This window comes from Halichoeres trimaculatus, unplaced genomic scaffold (assembly GCF_033239565.1).
Source record: "Halichoeres trimaculatus isolate MK-OKI-2021-1 unplaced genomic scaffold, fHalTri1.1 fHalTri1_scaffold_16, whole genome shotgun sequence".
Lineage (NCBI taxonomy): Eukaryota > Metazoa > Chordata > Actinopteri > Labriformes > Labridae > Halichoeres > Halichoeres trimaculatus.
The window spans coordinates 5,095,969-5,114,626 of NW_027437194.1; the positions used below are offsets into that span (position 1 = coordinate 5,095,969).

Here is an 18,658-nt window from a genome sequence, read left to right on the forward strand (position 1 = left end):
CACCATAATATACCTCTGCCCAGAAATGTGTTACGAAATAAAAGCCAAATCGACGACTCATCTGAGAGTCATCCAATGCCAGACAGAAACACAATTAACTCTTCATGAAAGACAGTATCGACTCCAATGCACACCTTCATTCAGGGGTTTCTGTCACCGGCAGTCAACCTTACAGCGGAAGCCTTTACTGACCACATCCTAACCCACAGGTATGGCTTTCAGTCCCACCTTTATAAGCTGAGATGTTTACCCACTTAACATGGCAGACCCCTCAAGGGACCAACACCTCTTACACTACTTTCTAAAAATACTTTCTGTCTGACCGCAGCTCCTCACCTCCAAGAGGCAGGTACACACCAACTGTTTATACAACATTTGCTCTTTTAGAGTCTGCTTCCTCTCTTCTTCTGGTGCTTCAAATACTTTTGCAACACACATAAAAGCATTGCTGTAAAACGCAGAGCATCTTTAAAGCCTTGGCGCTCCTCAGAAGTTTTTTTATGTATAAATTAAAACAGATTCTTTCCTTTGCCTCTCATGTTATCCTTACATTGCCTCTATAACCACAGTGTGGCATTATCCCAGATGTCTGTAGCACTCAGATCAGGCAAAGGGGGCCTCTGATGTCTGTAAGTGCATGCATTTACAACCCAAATATGAAAAAGTGCAACCAAGGACATGATGCTTTAAAGGAGGGGGTGAAGCTTAAATGTGGTAACGACTCACAGGAATCTTGTGGGATGTTAATACTACAAATTTGCACTTGTCTCTCTGAGACATGACAATTAAAACTTGTTTCTTGCTGATATTTAATTTTTCCTCCCACAGGGGAAACTCTTAAGTAGACTAAGTGTAGGGTATCTACTTCCAATCCCAAAGTTAAATCTTCCAATGTCTCATGCACAGTGGGAATTTGTAATGGTAATCCCATAATTAGGAAGCAAAGCACTGCACTTTTTATATACAGAGGGTTACTTTTCATCTTTTAATATGTTTATCGGTCAGATATGGGCTGGATAAGATTGCAGAATCATAAGGTGTGAGGAAATTGAAGAAGTTTATCTCTTAACTTTCGTAAAACTTACGAAATCAGCACCAACCATTAGGGAAAAGTCTGTATGATGCAGGTTTTTACAGTAAACTTCTCCTTTTTTTATTCCACTTTACCTCCTTTTCTCCCTTTCTCTCTGAACAGTAGCTCCAGCACCAGATTCATAATCCTGTTCTTGGCTCAGAGCCATAACTGTGGTGTATCCCCCTTCCCCAGACTTATCCATCCTCTCCTGGTTTCCACAAACCCACACATAAATACACACATTCTGTAACAACACTTAGCATCTCCAGACGGCACCATTTGGTTTGACAGGAGGAGGGGTGCCGGACCAGTGAATTGGGACTTTTTCATGGGGGGGAGATTAACATTCTTCGCTCTTTCCCTGCCCCCTCCTCCTCCTCCTCCAACTGCTCCTCCTCAAACCCCTCCTGAAGTGAGGCCTGATTCTCCAGGCACATGCTTGACCTGGCGCTGAGGACAAGGAGTAATTAGCAGCCATAAAGAGGACCCCACCACTCTTGGAAACCAGCGCAGCCGAAAACAAGAATGCCCAATGAGAGACTTCCCCCTCCTAGAGCGCATCACAGACAGGGAGGGTGCAGGAGTTTTTTGTTGTTATTTCACCTGATGCTGTTATAAAACCAACTGTTGAGAAGCTGGAGTCTCAGTATGACTACAGAAGGTTACAATTAGGATCCTGACTTCAATTACTCAAAGAATGAGCGCATACTCTTAACAGGAGAAGTTAAAGCACTTAACGTCTTAAATACTTCCAAACAACAAGGAGAAACAGAAGTGCCAATTACTAGCTAGTTGGTGAGCTAAAGTTAGCTCAACTTGGACTAGTGTTACTGGAAAACTTGGGTTAACTCTCAAAGTATCAGATCTTCAAAAGATGAAAACAAGTTTGTAGGAAACTGAAAAATCACTCAGTCATAACTAAAGATGCTGCATTCAGGTGATTTGCAGCTAGCAAAGACACTCCATGCTAGCATGGATTAGCTTAAAGCAAGACAAATATGCTGGAAATTAACAGTGTTGCTTCTAAGTTATATACAGAAACAGAGTGACCGTTCCTATACCTTAATGTTAATGCTTGTTTGCACTATGAGACAGTTGACATAAAACAAGACAGGAGCTTTAAGCTAGCTTAAATGCTACTACTGTGTGACTAATAATTACTTTAAATTGGGACCATGTACGTTAAGTCAACTGCACAACCACTGGTTAAATTAACTGTCACTATCTTTCTAACTGTAGCACCAAAAATGACGATCATATGTTGCTAAGCTGTAGCTCTAGCTAGCTAGGGCATTAGCTCTGACTTTAGCTACAGCCCTGATATTTAGCACTTTGATCAAGAAAACAACATCTTTGTTGAAAAATCTTTTCTTGTTTTAAAAATTAAGTCCTTATTTTCAGTCTTTTGTTTTTCAGCTGGATTCAAAAACATTACCACTTTTCTCCAGCAGAGGGCGAAACATTTCTCTCTGACTCACGTAATGTGCATTTTTTGGGGGGAAAATATGGGTCTTGATAAAGTCTCTAGACATTATCAAAAAAGTTCAAGTTTTTCGCACAGTCTGGTGTTGAAAACAAACAAAAAATTGCAAAAATCAGAAGAATCGCAGCAATAATACTCAAGCTATTGCTAATTTAAGGCCTTGACTCAAAGGTAAGCACACTGTAGGTGTTAGCAAAGAGGCTAAAGGTTGATCTCAACTAACTTAACTAACCTGTAGGTGTTAAAACTCCTTGTCAGAAACAAACAGATGATATGACAGACTTTACACTACGTCCGTGTGCTATTGACACATCATTGTGCACACCTAGCTAAAACACATGCTGTTTAATTCATCAGTCTTCCAGTTTCATCATGTGACGGCTGGTCCAGTAGTATGTAGTCTTGTCTCTGTGTTTTCCAGATCTGACTATTATAACTGACAAAAAAGATTGTGTAGTATGACCACAACATTAAACAGACTTTATCAATTTGAACCCACCCTTGACTAAAATGTTTCTTCCAGAACGTTCCAATTTCCCCCTTAAACGTTCCAAAAACTCCAAAAGAACATTCTATTCCCACACATATGGTATTTTTTAGGTCAAAAGAAGTCTTATTTTTTCCTTTAGAGAGGGTTTACCTCACATAACTCCTGCAAAAATTCCAAGACATACTTCCAGCAACACATTGACCTTGAGTTGTTGCTTCATGTGACTATACCTGGAAATCATACTGTGGGCATTATGTGTGCTAGATTGAACACATTACACACACTGCATTGACATCCAGTCAGAGACAACATACAAGGTGCTGCAGAGAAGAAATGAGTAAGGCATGAGTAAGGCACTTGGCATCTCAATACTGAATGAGATGCTAACTAGCAAGAGAGCTAGCTGTCGTACACATTTATCTTAGCTAAAGCAAACCTCTAAAACAAAGTCACCTGCATTTTTTTGCTCAAAACAGGAGTGAAGTTTTACAGTTCTTTGACAATACTGTCCTAAATTCTACCAGGAAGTTAAACACTGCATGAGGCGGTTAATAGTGTTAATTAATATAGCAAAATAAGCCTTAGCTAACAGTAATGGGAGCTAAGAGTTGGCTGAATGATACGATTAAAAAACAAAATTGAATAAAACCAAGAAGCAGAGAGCACTACCTAAACCTTTCTGGACAGAAACCATTCATCATACAACGTGCTGCATTAGCCACCTTCTAGCTCATAATGCTTTTCGTTTTGGCAAAGTTAATTGCTAACAATAGCTGTTACTAGCATGACTTCATATGGCGGTAGGAACTTAAGCAAAAAATTAATGAAGTCAAAGCTAGCATTACAATGATGCCTTACCACTGTAGCATTAGCCAAGTTCTAGCTAATAGCTCACTGCTGTTTGAGGAAGAGTTAAATGATAACAATAGCTGTTACTAGCATGTCTTCATATGGTGTGAAGAGCTTTGGCGAAAAAGTAATGTAGCCAAAGTTGTACAGTTCTTTGACAATACTGTCCTGACAAGTAGCTTCTTGATTTCTGAAATAAACTACAGTCTAAGTGCTATTCTGTTAGCGTTTAGCCTTAGCCAGCAACTAAATTATGACTGAAGCTAGCAGGGGTTGTATATTTTGATGAAAAATCTGAGTAGTTGTTGCTAGAAATGTTTTATTATTATTATTAAGATGATAAAAGTGAAATAATAATACTCCCATTTACATTCAGTCAGGGCTAACAGTGATTTAGCATTAGCAGATTGCTCAAAACGAGACAACTTCACTCATTCAAAGATGAATGAATGCTGAAAAACCACATCATTCCTCTTAAAATGAGTTCAAAACTCTCTTTCTTAATGTAATAAGTGATTTAAAGTAGCCAATAACGTTAGCTAACATTAGCTCACCAAAGATACACAATGTAAATGTAAGGACTGTATCAATCAATGGATGATCTGACACGTGTCTTTTTTACCTTCTTTATTACCATGTGTTTCCATCACTCTTGAAGTGTGGTTCAGCAAAAAAAGTACATCTGTAATTTCTAAGTGTTAGCATTAGCAATAGCAATTATCTTGTCAGCTGATTTGTTTTGGGCAAAGGTGAAGTTTGGATGTCAGCCAGAGGAAAATATGCGACTATGAAGGGTGAGAACTCAAAAAGGCATCTGAGGACAGTGTTTTGAAAATGAACTCATGTGCTGCTATCACTCTAGCTTCTTTTTTATCAGTCTTAAGCCCAGACATTACAGGACGCTGACCCAGTGACCTGAGCTCAGAGCTGCATGTGAAGACAGCAGCAGCAGCAGGGAGGAGGAGAAGAGGGAAGAAAATAACAAAGTGGGATCTTTTTGTTTATGTCTTTCTTCTTCTGGTCATGATTTACTAATTTAGAAGCTCATGATGGAGACACATCAAAGATTCACCACAGCCTCTGATCACAAAATGACGAGCAGTGGAGCAGAAATATGCAAAGACAGGATGTGCAGACAAATTCACCCCTACACCCACAAACGTCCTGACCCACACAAACACCCAAACCTGAAAGATAATCCAAAGAACAGAGAGGGATTTTCAGACAGAGCTTCTCCTGTGTACTCTGAGGCTCAGGGCTTGAGACTCTTATTGCTTTAACAGGGGGAATACCAGATGGTTTACTTCACTGTCTCCCTGCTGCAGCTCAGAGCAGAGCAGATAAATCACCGCCTGCCGTCCACCACAGACTAAGATGGAAAAACTGAGTCAAAATTCCACGGTGCACCTCTCGATGCTTACTTTACAGCAAGAAAACTGCAGGAATGGTACTTATCAGACACATGCTGCTGATATCTGCCCTTTTACATCCTTTTTTTAATACCAAACTGTCATTGAATTGAACCAGTTTTATCTTCAAACCTCCATTAGCAACTTTATACCCCTCTGCCTGTTTTATTCTATCCTGTTTCTCACACTTTTGATGGCTCACTGCAGAGAAATTTATGAGAAAAGAAGGCCCTGAAGCTCTAACATTAAAGAGCCATTTCCTCTCTATCTACCCTCACAGATAGCCGTTACCCAGCACCAAGACTCAAAACAGGGAATCTGGATCTAATAAACATGAAATCCTGCATGATAATGAAGCTTTTCCCATTGGTTGAAGAGTTTCCAGCTGGAATCAAACTGGCACGCTTCTCTGAGAGGCGTTGGCCTCTTATTTAATGATGGGAATTAATCCAAAAATGAAAAGATTGCCAACGAAGGTGGAGTTTGATCAGAATGAGAAACCTTAGATGGCTAATAAATATTTGCAAAATGATGTTTCCGTGCAGTCCTAACAATCACAATATGAACATCAACACACAGCTACAGCAGCAGATGGAGGTGCGTCTTTAAAACTGAAGGAAAGGGAATTAAGTCTGCAACTAAAGGCATTAAAATCTCAACATTAAATTCTGTCATGATGCTTCTAGGCTCATACTGACAGCTTGAGACAACAAAGCAAATGTAAGTTACACATTCAGAAGCACGGCTGTTTTGATAAGTTATGCGAGAAATCATGCCAACAATGTCTAAAAGGAAAGGAATGGGAGTTTAAAAAGTACTGACACCGCTTCAGGGAGGTGTGGAAAGAGTGACAAACACCAAATGTACATAAACATAAAGGACCAGCGTGTTATCAATCATTTTCTTGTGAAAGTGATAGCATACACTCTAAATAATTGCAGCCTGAGGCAGCGAAAGATTCCCATCTGTGGTGCCAAATAATCTGCCAGAGCTGCAATGACAGCCAAAGCAACCATCAATTCACCTCCTGCTGAAACTCTGGCTGGTGTCGGACTGAAGCAACATGAACACTTCCAGGGAACAGATGCTACTGGAAGAGGGAGAGGTGAATGTTTGTTTACATAATGCACAACTGTTTCAATTTGAAAAGCAGGAACCTGGGTTCATATTGAGAGGTACCAAAGTTATTCATCATTTTGTTAATACGACTTTATCTTACCTACTCAATTAAAGCTGCTTTGATTCTCCATGTTTCACTGAGTCATTTTGCCAAAAGAGGAAAAAATGTTTGAGAAAGGCTTTTATTCTGAAATTTGACATGGGACAAACCATTTTTTTGAGCCGGGCAGGGGAATCCTAGCTTAAAATTCTTTTTGAATGAGCATCATCATGTTGATATTTGATAAAGTTTTAGTGGCTTAACATTTTTTCCTTATTAATGATTCTTATTTGTCCTATTTGTAGAAATTTAGCTGGATTCAATGTGGGTGTTTTTCATTTTTCATAAAACTACTCCCTTCCCCTCCTCTAGTATTCCTGTGGGCCAGCCTTCAGCTTTAAAAAGCCCTCATTTCATGTCTGTTAGGACAGGTTTGTTTGTGAGAGATGAGCCAGTGAAGCTCTGGGGCTTTCTGTAAATTTGTGAAGAAAAAGATTTGATGCTTTGAAGCTTCATTCTCATTTGGTGGATGAGTAAGTAGCCTTTTCTTTTAATAATCACAGTTTACACAAAGGACTTCCTAAACTTCCAAAGTTGAACAAAGAGGTTTTGAAGCACAGATGACAATCATTGTTTCGAATGCCATCAGTCACATGACAGTTCATCAGTATTATCCTCCCATCTGAAATGATGTTTATGTTTTTTAATACTTGTTTCAGCTAACATTGTTAGCTCATAGAATACATTTCATGTTGGTTCAACCACTTAAATACGTTTTTATTTCTTTTTTTATGCCATTTTTAATTTCCTCCACAGCAAAAAAGATAAAAAACAACAACAAAAAAATATATTTTAATAATAATAATCAACTCGTTAAATGATTAACAGGTTAATTAAAATCAATAATACTAATAGTTCATAATTAAAAAAAGAAGAAGGTTTTTGACATGTGTCATCTGTCAGCAAAATATTTTTATCAGGACTTATGAGGACTATTTGGCCACCAACACACCTTAACTTGCTTCCTTAAAAACTGTTAAAGTCACATGTTTAGAACAAAATTAAATTTTATTACTGTCTTTTCTTTACTCTGCCACTCTTTTGTCTTCTGGTTACTGTTCGATCTCTAGTTACAGAAACTACAACTAGCCTGCTGCTCATTAGACCCTGTGAGTTTCGTTTTTTCTGTTTAGATGTCCTACAAAATTCAAGTTACTCTGTGTAATCAGTTTTTAAGCTAGCTAGCTAGCTAGCACAAAAAAGCATAAGCCTTTGTTACTGAAATCTACATTTGGTTTGGTTTTTGCTACAAAAACATTTTTGCTAAGTAAAACTTAGCAACATTTGTCACGTTTCAAACAACAACACTACATAACTGTACTGATAAATACTTAACCTCGTTGCGTTGTATATGGTTAAAAAGTTGATTTGAACAAAGAAAATTTGTTCCAAGAAAAATACAGACTGCTAAAAATGAAATCTCACTGTATGTTTTTGTCTTATTTTTAGTAAAAATTGTATTATTATACTCAATTCGAGTCATTTTCAACTGGTTAGTCCAGAAAAATGTCTTGAGAATTTTGATGTAAACTAGAATAATGTCTTAGTACAAGAAACTTTTCTCTTTATCCATTGGTAGATTTTTTCAAAACTTGTTATTAGCAATTCAGACCTCATTTTTGTCTTTAAATAACTTGAAATAAGACATTTTTCTAAACTGGTCAGGTGAATGCGGCTCAGATTAAGTCTAAAAAGACATTTTCTACCGAAAATAAGACAAAAACACTTGGTAAGGAAAAAAGGTCACATCTTTACGACAGTGTGCGTGAGACTCCGGGCCAGTAGGTGGCGAGGCGGTCCAATTTAAACAGATCCACCTCACAGCATCTTTGATTAAAAAAAAATAAAAAAAATAATCATATCTAATTTACTGCACTGTGGAGATTTATCACTAAAAAATTGAACGCTGGTAAGGACTCCATGGCTGATTTGGAGAAAGCTTTACTTTGGCTAAGGTTAGCAAAAGATTGTGGTTAAGCTTAGATGCTAACATGGTTAACCCGTTGACTCTTGCGCTCCAGTTCACCCCTTTTTAAACTAAATGTCTTCAACCCACACCAGGCTTTCCTGTGAGTGAAGCTAACCGTGCTTCATGTCATAGTTTATTAGCCTTAAAGGCACAGTCTGCAGAAATGGGAATATTTTGTGATATCTCGCGGTCAGACTCGGTGCACTTATTGTGAAAGTCCAGAAAACTGAGTGATTCTTGCCAATTACAACCACATGTCAAACAGGAGACAGAGCAAATGTTCAACTGTTGTCTTTCATGTTTCGAGCAGTGTTTGTGGTCAAGCTCGAGCTGAATCCCCTGTTGCAACAAAACCAATCTAATAAATCCTTAAGCTTAATTACATAACGCTAGTTAATAAGCAAAGACTTGTCTTACTCTAATGCCGCCTTTCCATTCCAGCTCTTGCTAATTAAATCACATATTAAAGTAAAAATAGAAATCATCAAGCCACTGTAAAGTTTCTGCAAAGACCAGAAACCATTGTATTTCCCCCTCTTGGAGAAGAAATGCTTACACTCAGTATTTCTGCTGCCCAGGCTGTGGCTAAGCTCTGGCAAGGGAAGGGGGAATGGGGTTGGAAAGGATGAGTCATACATTGCTTTCCATGCTCAATGATTATAATACCCCATTACAGAGAAAAGCACTGTTTCCCAGCTGAAGCAAATACTCGGCTTGAGAGCCTGGACCAGACTTAACTTTTTCACTCTGCCATGCTCTACATGCTGCAACAAAAGCTTACTGCAAACCAAAACTCAAATACAGAAGGTAGCAAATCCAACTTTTACATCACTGATGTGTTTCTGCTTACATTTCTAACAAAACTCTATCTATTTTATTTCCTTTTGCTTTTCAGAGAGTAGAAAGCCCATTAAGCCTCTTTGGTCATCTGTGGCTGAATTTATCCATCTTTGTCCTTTTGTTTTCAGTAGATACTAGCGGTGGTTATAACTTAAAAAAACCCATTTGGCTTCAAATCAAGCACGCAAAGTCATTAGTACCGGCCCAATTTGACCCTTGATTACTCTGAAAATGGACAGTATACTGGCCTGAATATGACAAATAAAGCCCCATTTGTGCAGCACAAAGGCTCTTCTAAACTCTAACACGGGGTCAAAAACTTGTCCTGCATATTTTGTTATATCTCCCATGTTGTTATCAGGCATTAGAGCTGATTTACAGACTCCTTTCCACAAAGCCTGCATTTACAGGGCCGGAGTGGCACATGCAGTTGCAGGGTCACTGCTTCTCTCCACAGTCCAACTAACTCAGATTCCTTCCTCTGCGCCCGGCAATAGGCACACACAAGAAGCCATTTTTTTCTCACTGCCACTTATCTGATTGAGTTGGACACAACCTCAGGATTGCCACTTAGAGGTGAGCAAGAACCAACCCACAAGGACTTGAACATGGTCACATGTCCTTCTGATGAAGTGATTTCTAATAGCAGTCAGTGTTATCCGCTCTAGAAGTGTTGTTTCTTTGCATGTTGGGACCTTAAGGGTTCAACACCTTACTCTGAATGAGCTTCGTTGCATTCGTTATGAGCTTTCTTATTAAAACCTAAGGTTATAAACAATGCTTGCAAAATCTGTATCCAAATGGGCAATGACGAATGTGAAGCCACTGAGCAAGAGTCATAAACCTGCATTCTCTCTACTGGCCAGCAGGGGGAGACTGCTTTTCTGCAAAAAGATCACTGAAAATTTATGTTGAATAGTTATCAAAGTTAACTTTCATGGAGTATAATTTCATATAAAAAGGATATTAGACATGTTAAGGAAGAGTATGGCTGTGACTTACAGGTTGATAAAAGCTTGTATCACTTCAGACTAACAAATATGGTCACCTAGTTTAAAGTAGGGATGCACCGATCACAATATCCTGGCCAATCACCGATCTTTAAAAAGCCTGACTTGCCGATACCGATTTTTTATTTTTTATTTTTTATAACTGACAGCATATACCTTCAAGGCTCCAATCTAATTATATTATAAACCACTGAATACCTCTAAAACAATAAAATCTTTATGTTTTAACCTACACAACCAATAAAGTGTCCTGAGTTTTAGGTTTCAGAGCAAAAGGTGACAATGGCTGGCTATCAGACCTTCCTGGAGGAATTTAAGATCAGTATATATTAATTGTAAGGATGGGCCCATCACCAATCCCTCAAGATTAAGGAAATCTTAATCGAACGATTGGCTGATCATGTCTGGTTTAAAGAATAAAGAAATAGACAAGGCTGCAACCAAGTGGCAACCACAGGTCTTGAGAAAACTATCCAATAAATAATTGTTCAAGCTGCAGTTCCTCAAGTGTCCACTTGAGGCTGGCTGCAAAATTCTGAAAGACGCATACACACGCATTCTAACAATCAATAATGGCCCTTTTTTACTTGATTTTAGCCTGGCATGAAAAGGGATGGGTACCTTTCACATTTGAAACAATACGGTAACAATACCCGGTACCTAGCAATCAGTAAAGGTACTTGTACTTGTGTATTTATGTAGTAAAAAAATCAATATGTTTGATAGTAAAATCTCAAAGTTTTTCAATTTAACCTATTAATCTCTCAATATGTAAACTTGCTATGCTGTGTTCATGTCCAGCATGGAAAATCGCCTACTCTTCCACTTCCTCACAGTTACAAGGATGTGTTCAGGTACCTAAAAATGGTACCATTTGATTTTACATGAATCAATACTTAGTACTCATAACAGTATCTAACTCAGTACCCATCCCTCAGCACAAAAACCATTTTGGTTTGTACAGCTTTGTATGAAAAAGGGAATGCTTAATTACTGACAGCCATGGGCACTATATTATATTAATATATGTTAGAGAGGAGGCTAGAGGCCGGCCACAGCTCCATTTCTTTACCTCTTGCTAGTCCAACCATGTTAGGATGAGCCAGCTTTTCCAATATGGCGACCGCTATCAATAATCTTCTAAACTTCACTTCAAAAATCAATGAGTGACACCACCGAGACAGTTTCTGACAGTCTGTCATTGCAACTACCAAATACCAGACTTAAGACATAGAGTGGTTTGTTACAAACCACTGGGTGATGACACAGTGACTGGGTCCAGTTGTTTTGTACTGTTGATGAATCCAGATTGACAACATCAGAGGGAGCTTGGTTGGCATCTATTGCCCAACCACTGTTGACATCCAGTCACTTCAAAACACATCCAGTTAGTTTTTCAGTTCAGCAAGGAGAAAGTAGGTCTGTTTTTTTTCTAGAAAGTTTTATCCACGATGACAAAAAAGAAAATATTCCTATCCATATAAATTCCTTCCAAGTAGGAGTAGTCCAGATATAAAGAGGCTGTAAATGAAAACCAGCTGCCGACCAGCTGTACTCGACCTTTAACCCTGTCATAAAATTGGCTCTTTTAAACAAAAAGAACCTTTTAATGACCCAGAATGTGTAGGCTATGTGCAAACCTGGATGAAACACAAGGCACACAGCTATTATTTTAACAAACTCAGCTATAAGTCTGCAGATGTTCTGCGATCAGAAGCCTTCTCCAAAACCAGCGCAGAATGGTGAATTTTCTTTGAGAAAATGCAATAGTTTTCTTTTTTTATGGTCCCCTGTTCCACCACGAATGGGAAGAAAACATCTGGAAGACATTTTTTCTGGCTTTTTTGGAGGGCTTAGCAGACAGCACAATGGAACTCATCGATTCCAGATGTGAAGGCGCTCCGTAAAACAGCAAAGGCCTTCTTCTGTTTATCCCCTTTAAATGTACATATAGATAAAACAAATATTAGGCCCTTAAATACCGAATAATTGACATTGTGGACATTGTTTGCTCATTCCGTAGCATATCCGCTGTTTCCTTTTAGCATTGACGTCTTTTACTGTCGGTGACATTGGCCAGAACCTGTCCTTGTTTTCTTTCCAAAAGGTATTCAAAGAATGTTATTTCAGTATTTTTGATGACTGAAGTACTTTACCAGAGTAGTCCTGTATGGGTGTTTGTTACAGACTCAGACCTCCTTAAGATGTGTGGTTCATTAATGATAACAAACCATGAACAAAAGAGTCCAAAGATATTCTTAGACTTGTGGAAATAGTCCATTGATTGAGGGAACTCTTTTAAAAAAAGACAGAATCGACAGAATCCAAAAACCCATAGAGGCATGAAACGCTGATATAAAAGTCAGAGTCAAAGGGGAACAATCAGCAAAGAAATTTGAAAGCAAGAATCCTTTTCTTCAGGCAGTGAAACTGTAAACCTGACAGCAGCGGCAACCCCAAAGTCCCAACCTTCACCCTTGACCCTTGACCTCTCCTCTCATTCTTAACCTCTGTGTCTTATAGGCCTTCTGTTATTACCACTTTTCACATAGGTTTAAAGAACAGTTTCCTCATTAATGGTAGGGCAATATGACCTCCCTTAAGAAGTGTGGGCGATGACTTCACTCAGTCTGTCTCATAAAGCTTGACTTACACACAACGCACTGATCCTATAAGACCCCAGGCTGCTTGTGACTTCTCATAATTTAAAAACCAAGCAACTCATGAGACGTTTCTAAATGTGTCTTCTTATTATGACTAAAATGCTAACTGAGACCACTATTTTATGCTACTTCAAGTGAGGTATTGGCTAACCACTCAGTATGCTAACAAGTCGACTTGTTGCTAAGCAAAGCCACCCCAAAGCTTGTCGATGTTGGCTAGCCATAGAGTAGCAAATCATAGTGAACTGTTTCCTAACACTGCAGTCTGGCATAGTCTTAGCCCAAAGTTAGCATCTCTATGCTAACACCAGTTTTAGAAACTGTAATTTTATCCTTTTTATTGTGTTTTTACTCAGTTTACTGTAAATAATTGTTGGATGGATGAAGAAATCAGCCTTGTGTCAAGAAGCAGCACATTATGAGTTAGCTAGTTAGCTGGTTAGCAATTTAGCTAGCTAGCTAGGCCAGTGGAAAACTTCCAAAGCTGCAACCATCCGCAGATGTTTGAAGACTCAGTTTACTGCAAATAATTGTTGGATGGAAGAACAAATTAGCCTTGTGTCAAGAAGCAGCACGTTACGAGTTAGCTCGTTAGCTAATTAGCTGGTTAGCAAGCTGGCTAGCAAGCTAGGCCAGTGGAAAATTTCAAAAGTTGCAACCATCCGCAGATGTTTGAAGACTCAGTTTACTGCAGATAATTGTTGGATGGAAGGACAAATCAGCCTTGTGTCAACAAGCAGCACGTTACGAGTTAGCTAGTTAGCTAGCAAGCTAGGCCAGTGGAAAACTTCCAAAGCTGCAAACATCCGCAGATGTTTGAGAACTTTTAACAGTAAAAATATTTTTCGAAGCCCAAATGTTGCAAAAAACAAAACTTGAAGAAGTTGAGAAGTAGTGTTACGACACAGTTTGTCCAGCAGAGTGCGCTTTAACTGCATACTTAATACTCAGCACGGTCTGCTGCATTCATGTCTCAAAACCCACTCTATCTTCTTCCATAGGGATAATCTGTGTCTTTATTGCTTTCATTAAATGGGTTATTTAAAATTCCATATAAGTCGTAACCACAACCTCCGGTTCCTTATTATCCAATGTGTATGAATGACTTTTCCAATCTCTCTTCAGTTTTCAAAGCAGCATTAAATGACCACTTAAAACTCTATTACAGTTTCTTACAGTTTCCTTATTTCAGTTTTATCTTCCTATTAACAACATTTCAAAGTAAAATAGTTTAGGAGAGATCTAGCTGACTGATAACTGCATGGAAAATGTAGGACGTATCCCAGATAACCTGCGATGGTGTGTCGGGACAGGCCTCTGCAAGCTCTCAGGTGAAAGTAGTCCTACATTCAGCTCCACCCTCAGGCTAAGAGGTCATCTGGTTTGGGTCAAGATGTTTTTTTAACTACTGCCAAACTGACTGATTTTCTTTAACTTCACTGTCAGCCTGCAAAGACTTGAACAGACACGTAATATTCCACTATAATCCAAAGTTAGTGATAATTTTTGAGAACCAAACCTTTATATAAACTCAAACAGGCTAAATCTTTCATTTTGAGGATGAGATAATTAGTTTACACAAAGCTCTCATATCCCTGACATGTTACCAGCGCTCAATCATCAAGTATTTCCCATTTGGCATGTCTCAAGTGTCAAGTTTCAGGATTCAAACTGACACCTTTGACGTTCGCTTACAAGACTGTTTTCTCTCTGTGATACTAAGAGCTGATTAAACCCAGCCTGCAGCTTCAAAGCCCAGTAAAACTCAGCTCTTCCTCCATCATACAGACCTTGATAAAACCGTTACACAGTTAACAACCAGTGTTTATAGGCAACATTGAAAATAACAGGCTGCAGTACTTCCTTTACATGTTTCACAGTATAGCCTGCATGAGCTTGTAAAAACCACATCTACTGCAGGTTTTTGTGCTACTTTGAGCATTTGGCTCAGTCACATTCACGCCAATCAGCAGAATCGTGAAAACCTACAAAGTGTCCATGAAGCAGACAGAAGAAGCCACCTGTTGGCCTCAAAGTCCTGTGTCAGAGCGTCACAGTGGACCACCAACCATGCCAGGCGGCCTTAAGGTGCTAATAATACATGCAGGCTGGCGGACCCCAGTCCCATTTCTACAGCAGTGCGTGACCTCTGGACACCCATGGGAGACAACAGTGCCACACAGGAGCGCCTAATGATTATTCCAACCATTTCTTCCCAAAATACAGCATTTAGACTGACTTTAGCTGATATTAAAGGGGCATACCAAAGTTTACATCTCTGTTCTAACACTTTGAGTGTGTTATCAAGAAGCAGGAGGAAGATTTGCATAAAAAATAAACAAATAATTGAAGCGATTAGATGGAGGTTTGAGGCTTAGCAAAGAGCGCTTGACAAACTCTGCATACTGATGTTGGAGTCCTTAAGGCGGCTCCACCCTGCAACTTCAGAGCAGCTACAGCCCCTCCCCTCTGATGAAAATTATGCTCATCCCTCTCATCAGTTTAAAAAAAAAAGAAAGAAAGAAGAGTCAAAAAAGTGTTTAACTTTTTTTTTTTTTTTAACTAACTGGACTTTAAAAAAGTTGATATGAACAGTTATGTTTGCAAAATTTGGAAAGAAAAGAACAGATTGCAAACTTTTATTTATTTTCCCCACTACTTCTTTGCAAGCTATCATTTTAGTATCTCATGCATTTAAACTTAAAAGCCTTACTTTGTTAGATTCAGGCCTGCAGCTATATTTTTCCATTATTGGATGTTTTAACAGTGCCAAAACTTTTGCACAAGTTTCCTGCACCCTAATTCTCCATGTCCAGAATAGCTGGTCATTTTTCAAAGAGATCACCTTCTTTTAGGGAAAATAAAAGCAGTCTATTAATGCTTTGACGAGTCCCACAGTCTCTGATACACCAAGCTGAATACATTAAGGCACAAAGATGAGTTTAGGAGGAGGGGCGGACATCACAATAACCAAGAGGGGAAAACTTTTGAGCGCAGCGCAGCTTCAAACTGTAACCAAAGGACATCTCCTCCAAGCTGCATCTTACCTGGACTTGGTTGCGATGTGACAAAATCAACAGACAAAAGCAAAATCACCGCTAAAGTGACTTGGGCGTCCCTTATCCTCCGTTTAACTTTCCATCTTATATGGGTATCCATGACCGCCAGAGACGTCCACGGCAAGTGGATTCACTTTTCAACTTGGAGCAACTAATTTGACTTGCAACAACTTCTGGTCAAGGTAGAGGAAAAAACTTAAAGCCAAAAGTCCCAGAGAAAGAGAAAAAGGGGGAGGGGGTGTAGCGTTATTTCTCAAGCAGCCATAGGGGGTTTGTTGGTACGCGTTCCTCCGGCTTGTCTGACGGATGTGCACCCGTCTCTCCCGCACAGCTCCTCTCCTCTCTGCGCTTCTGAACTGCCCTGCTCCGCGGTGTTGCCCCCTCTTTCAGTCGTCACGTTCAGCCCCTTCAAGTCCAACGGGGCAACACATAAAAAAGGAGAGTCTTCCCCCCCAGGCTGTCAGTCACTCCGCGGACAGGAGACCCAGGCAAATCAGAGCGGTCCGTTCATAAGAGGCGGCCCTGTTATTGGCCGTGGGTGGGAGGAAAAGTTAGAGGGAAAGTTTCACGCCTACAATTCTTCCACTCGGGATTGTCTTACACATTGAGTCCGCTGTTTGCAGAGGGAGAGGAGAGGAGAGGAGAGGAGCAGAGCGGGAAAAGCAAACTGATTTTCATATGCAAGACGATGCTGTGAGTTAGTGAAGAGGAATCAACAGGTGGTCCCCATGTCTGCTGTACGGTTTTAACTAGTGTCTTCATTGCACTGAGATAAAACTTTTCTCCTTTGCTTCAGGATTTTAATTATATTAACTGTCATAACTCTATTTTTATTTATTTTATGCTCTTAAAGGCCATTTTTAAAAATACCAAGATGTGTAGGCCTAACTGTCCAACCTTAACTCAGCATAGACCAGATTCTGCCCCTCTCCATTCCGCTAACGCTTTAGCTAGCAAACAAAAATATATTCGAAGAATTTCTTTACACTTAACTCAACTGCTTAACATCTTGATAAACTGAAAGGATAATTTAAAAACTAAAAAAAAAACCTCAAATTTCCTAGAACTATCAAAAGAATGATGAGTCAGCAGGTTTAGCTAGCTGCTAACACTAGCTAGCTACATTCCTGCTTACTCTACATCCCCTAATAATCTACTTCTTCTACTTTTTTGAAGTTTTGGCTGTTTTGTGAATGATTTTAGACCAATTCCCTCTTTAATTATTTTTCATGTTCAAGCAAGTCCAGGGGTCTACAACCTTTGCTAGCAAAAGAGCCATTTTGCCCCTTTTTTCCTCCAAAAATCTGGTCTGGGGCCACGAAACAACACGTTGTGCATATCTTATAAAGTTCAATTCTTCATCTATTTTTGCCTGTTATAACAAAAGAAAAAAGTGTAGTGTGTAGGCCTACTTTGAAATGAATTCAACATTAAAATATGTAGGCCTATGTGAGTTTTTTTCCATATTTGTATTTAAACATAAATTAGTAATATTTATGACTGAAGTCAGGGCTGTAAAATGCAACTTTGATCTCAATTTTCCATAACAGTTTTGAAATTTATCACTTTTGTTCCTCTTTAATTTGGTACTTTTCAGTAAATGCTTTGTGCTTGTTTGCTAATTCCTTGCCCCATATATGTATATTTTTTTTAATTACTACAACTTTATTATAATTATTATTATTTAATGAGAAAAGGGTATTACCTTGAACTCCAAGATAATGTGGAAACAAATTAGAAAAATAAATAAATAAACAAATAAGAACCAGATTAAGAAATAAATGTTATTAATCTTAATGATTTGATGACAGGTTGCAGACCCCTTGGCTAGTCCCTGATTTCTCACTATTAGCATAAAATAAGCTACGTCATCCTGTTAGGAAAATTCACATGAAGTTGTAAGGTTCACATTCACGTCAGGCTTGAATAATAAACTGAATGTGAGATGGAGGTAAAAAATATTGTTGTCAAATAAATAATAATAATTGGATTTTGAGTCAGTAAAGTAAGGGAACTTTATTAACATAACACTATTTAAAGACAAAAGTCACAAAGTGCTTTGCTTAGGTAATACAGGAAAAAAAACTATACAGAGAAAATAGGCAGCGTAACAGTGTTATGGTAACACAAACCACTAGTACATATATAAGAAACTGAGAAAAACGACCCAAGTATACAGTAATTAAAAACAGTATTAGTGCATATACAGTGGATAGGCCATGCTTGCAAAAATAACTGTCAGTAACTGCGCAGGGCAGGTTAGCACTGCAGCCTCACAGCAAGAAGGCCTTTCTGTGTGAAGTTTGCATGTTCTTCCTGTGCATGCATGAGTTTTTTCTGGGTACTCCAGCTACCCCCTGCAGTCTAAAACATGCATGCAGGTTAAATGGTGATTCTACATTACCTGTAGGTGTGGGTGTGTGCATCAAAGGTTGTCTTTCAGCCCTGTGATTGACTGCTGACTAGTCCAGGATGTACCCCGCCTCTGGCACTGAAAATTGTGACTTAAAGAAGGTGGACTCCTACATTCTATAGAATGCCTGATCAAAAAGCAGGAACCCCTTCTAACCCCCATAGGGTGCAGACACTGGT

At 39.0% G+C, this 18,658-nt stretch overlaps 1 protein-coding gene across 2 annotated transcripts in view; it reads right to left on the reverse strand.

The window, feature by feature from the left end:
• col5a1 (procollagen, type V, alpha 1) overlaps nucleotides 1–16,430 on the reverse strand; it is a 119,407-nt gene extending 102,977 nt beyond the window's left edge. For both annotated transcript variants that reach the window (XM_074689819.1, XM_074689818.1), the window contains exon 1: nucleotides 16,055–16,430. In XM_074689819.1, the coding sequence (XP_074545920.1) occupies nucleotides 16,055–16,166 (112 nt within the window). In that variant the 5' untranslated portion in view covers nucleotides 16,167–16,430. The remainder of the gene's footprint in view (nucleotides 1–16,054) is intronic.
• Between the last annotated feature and the right edge of the window lie 2,228 nt (nucleotides 16,431–18,658).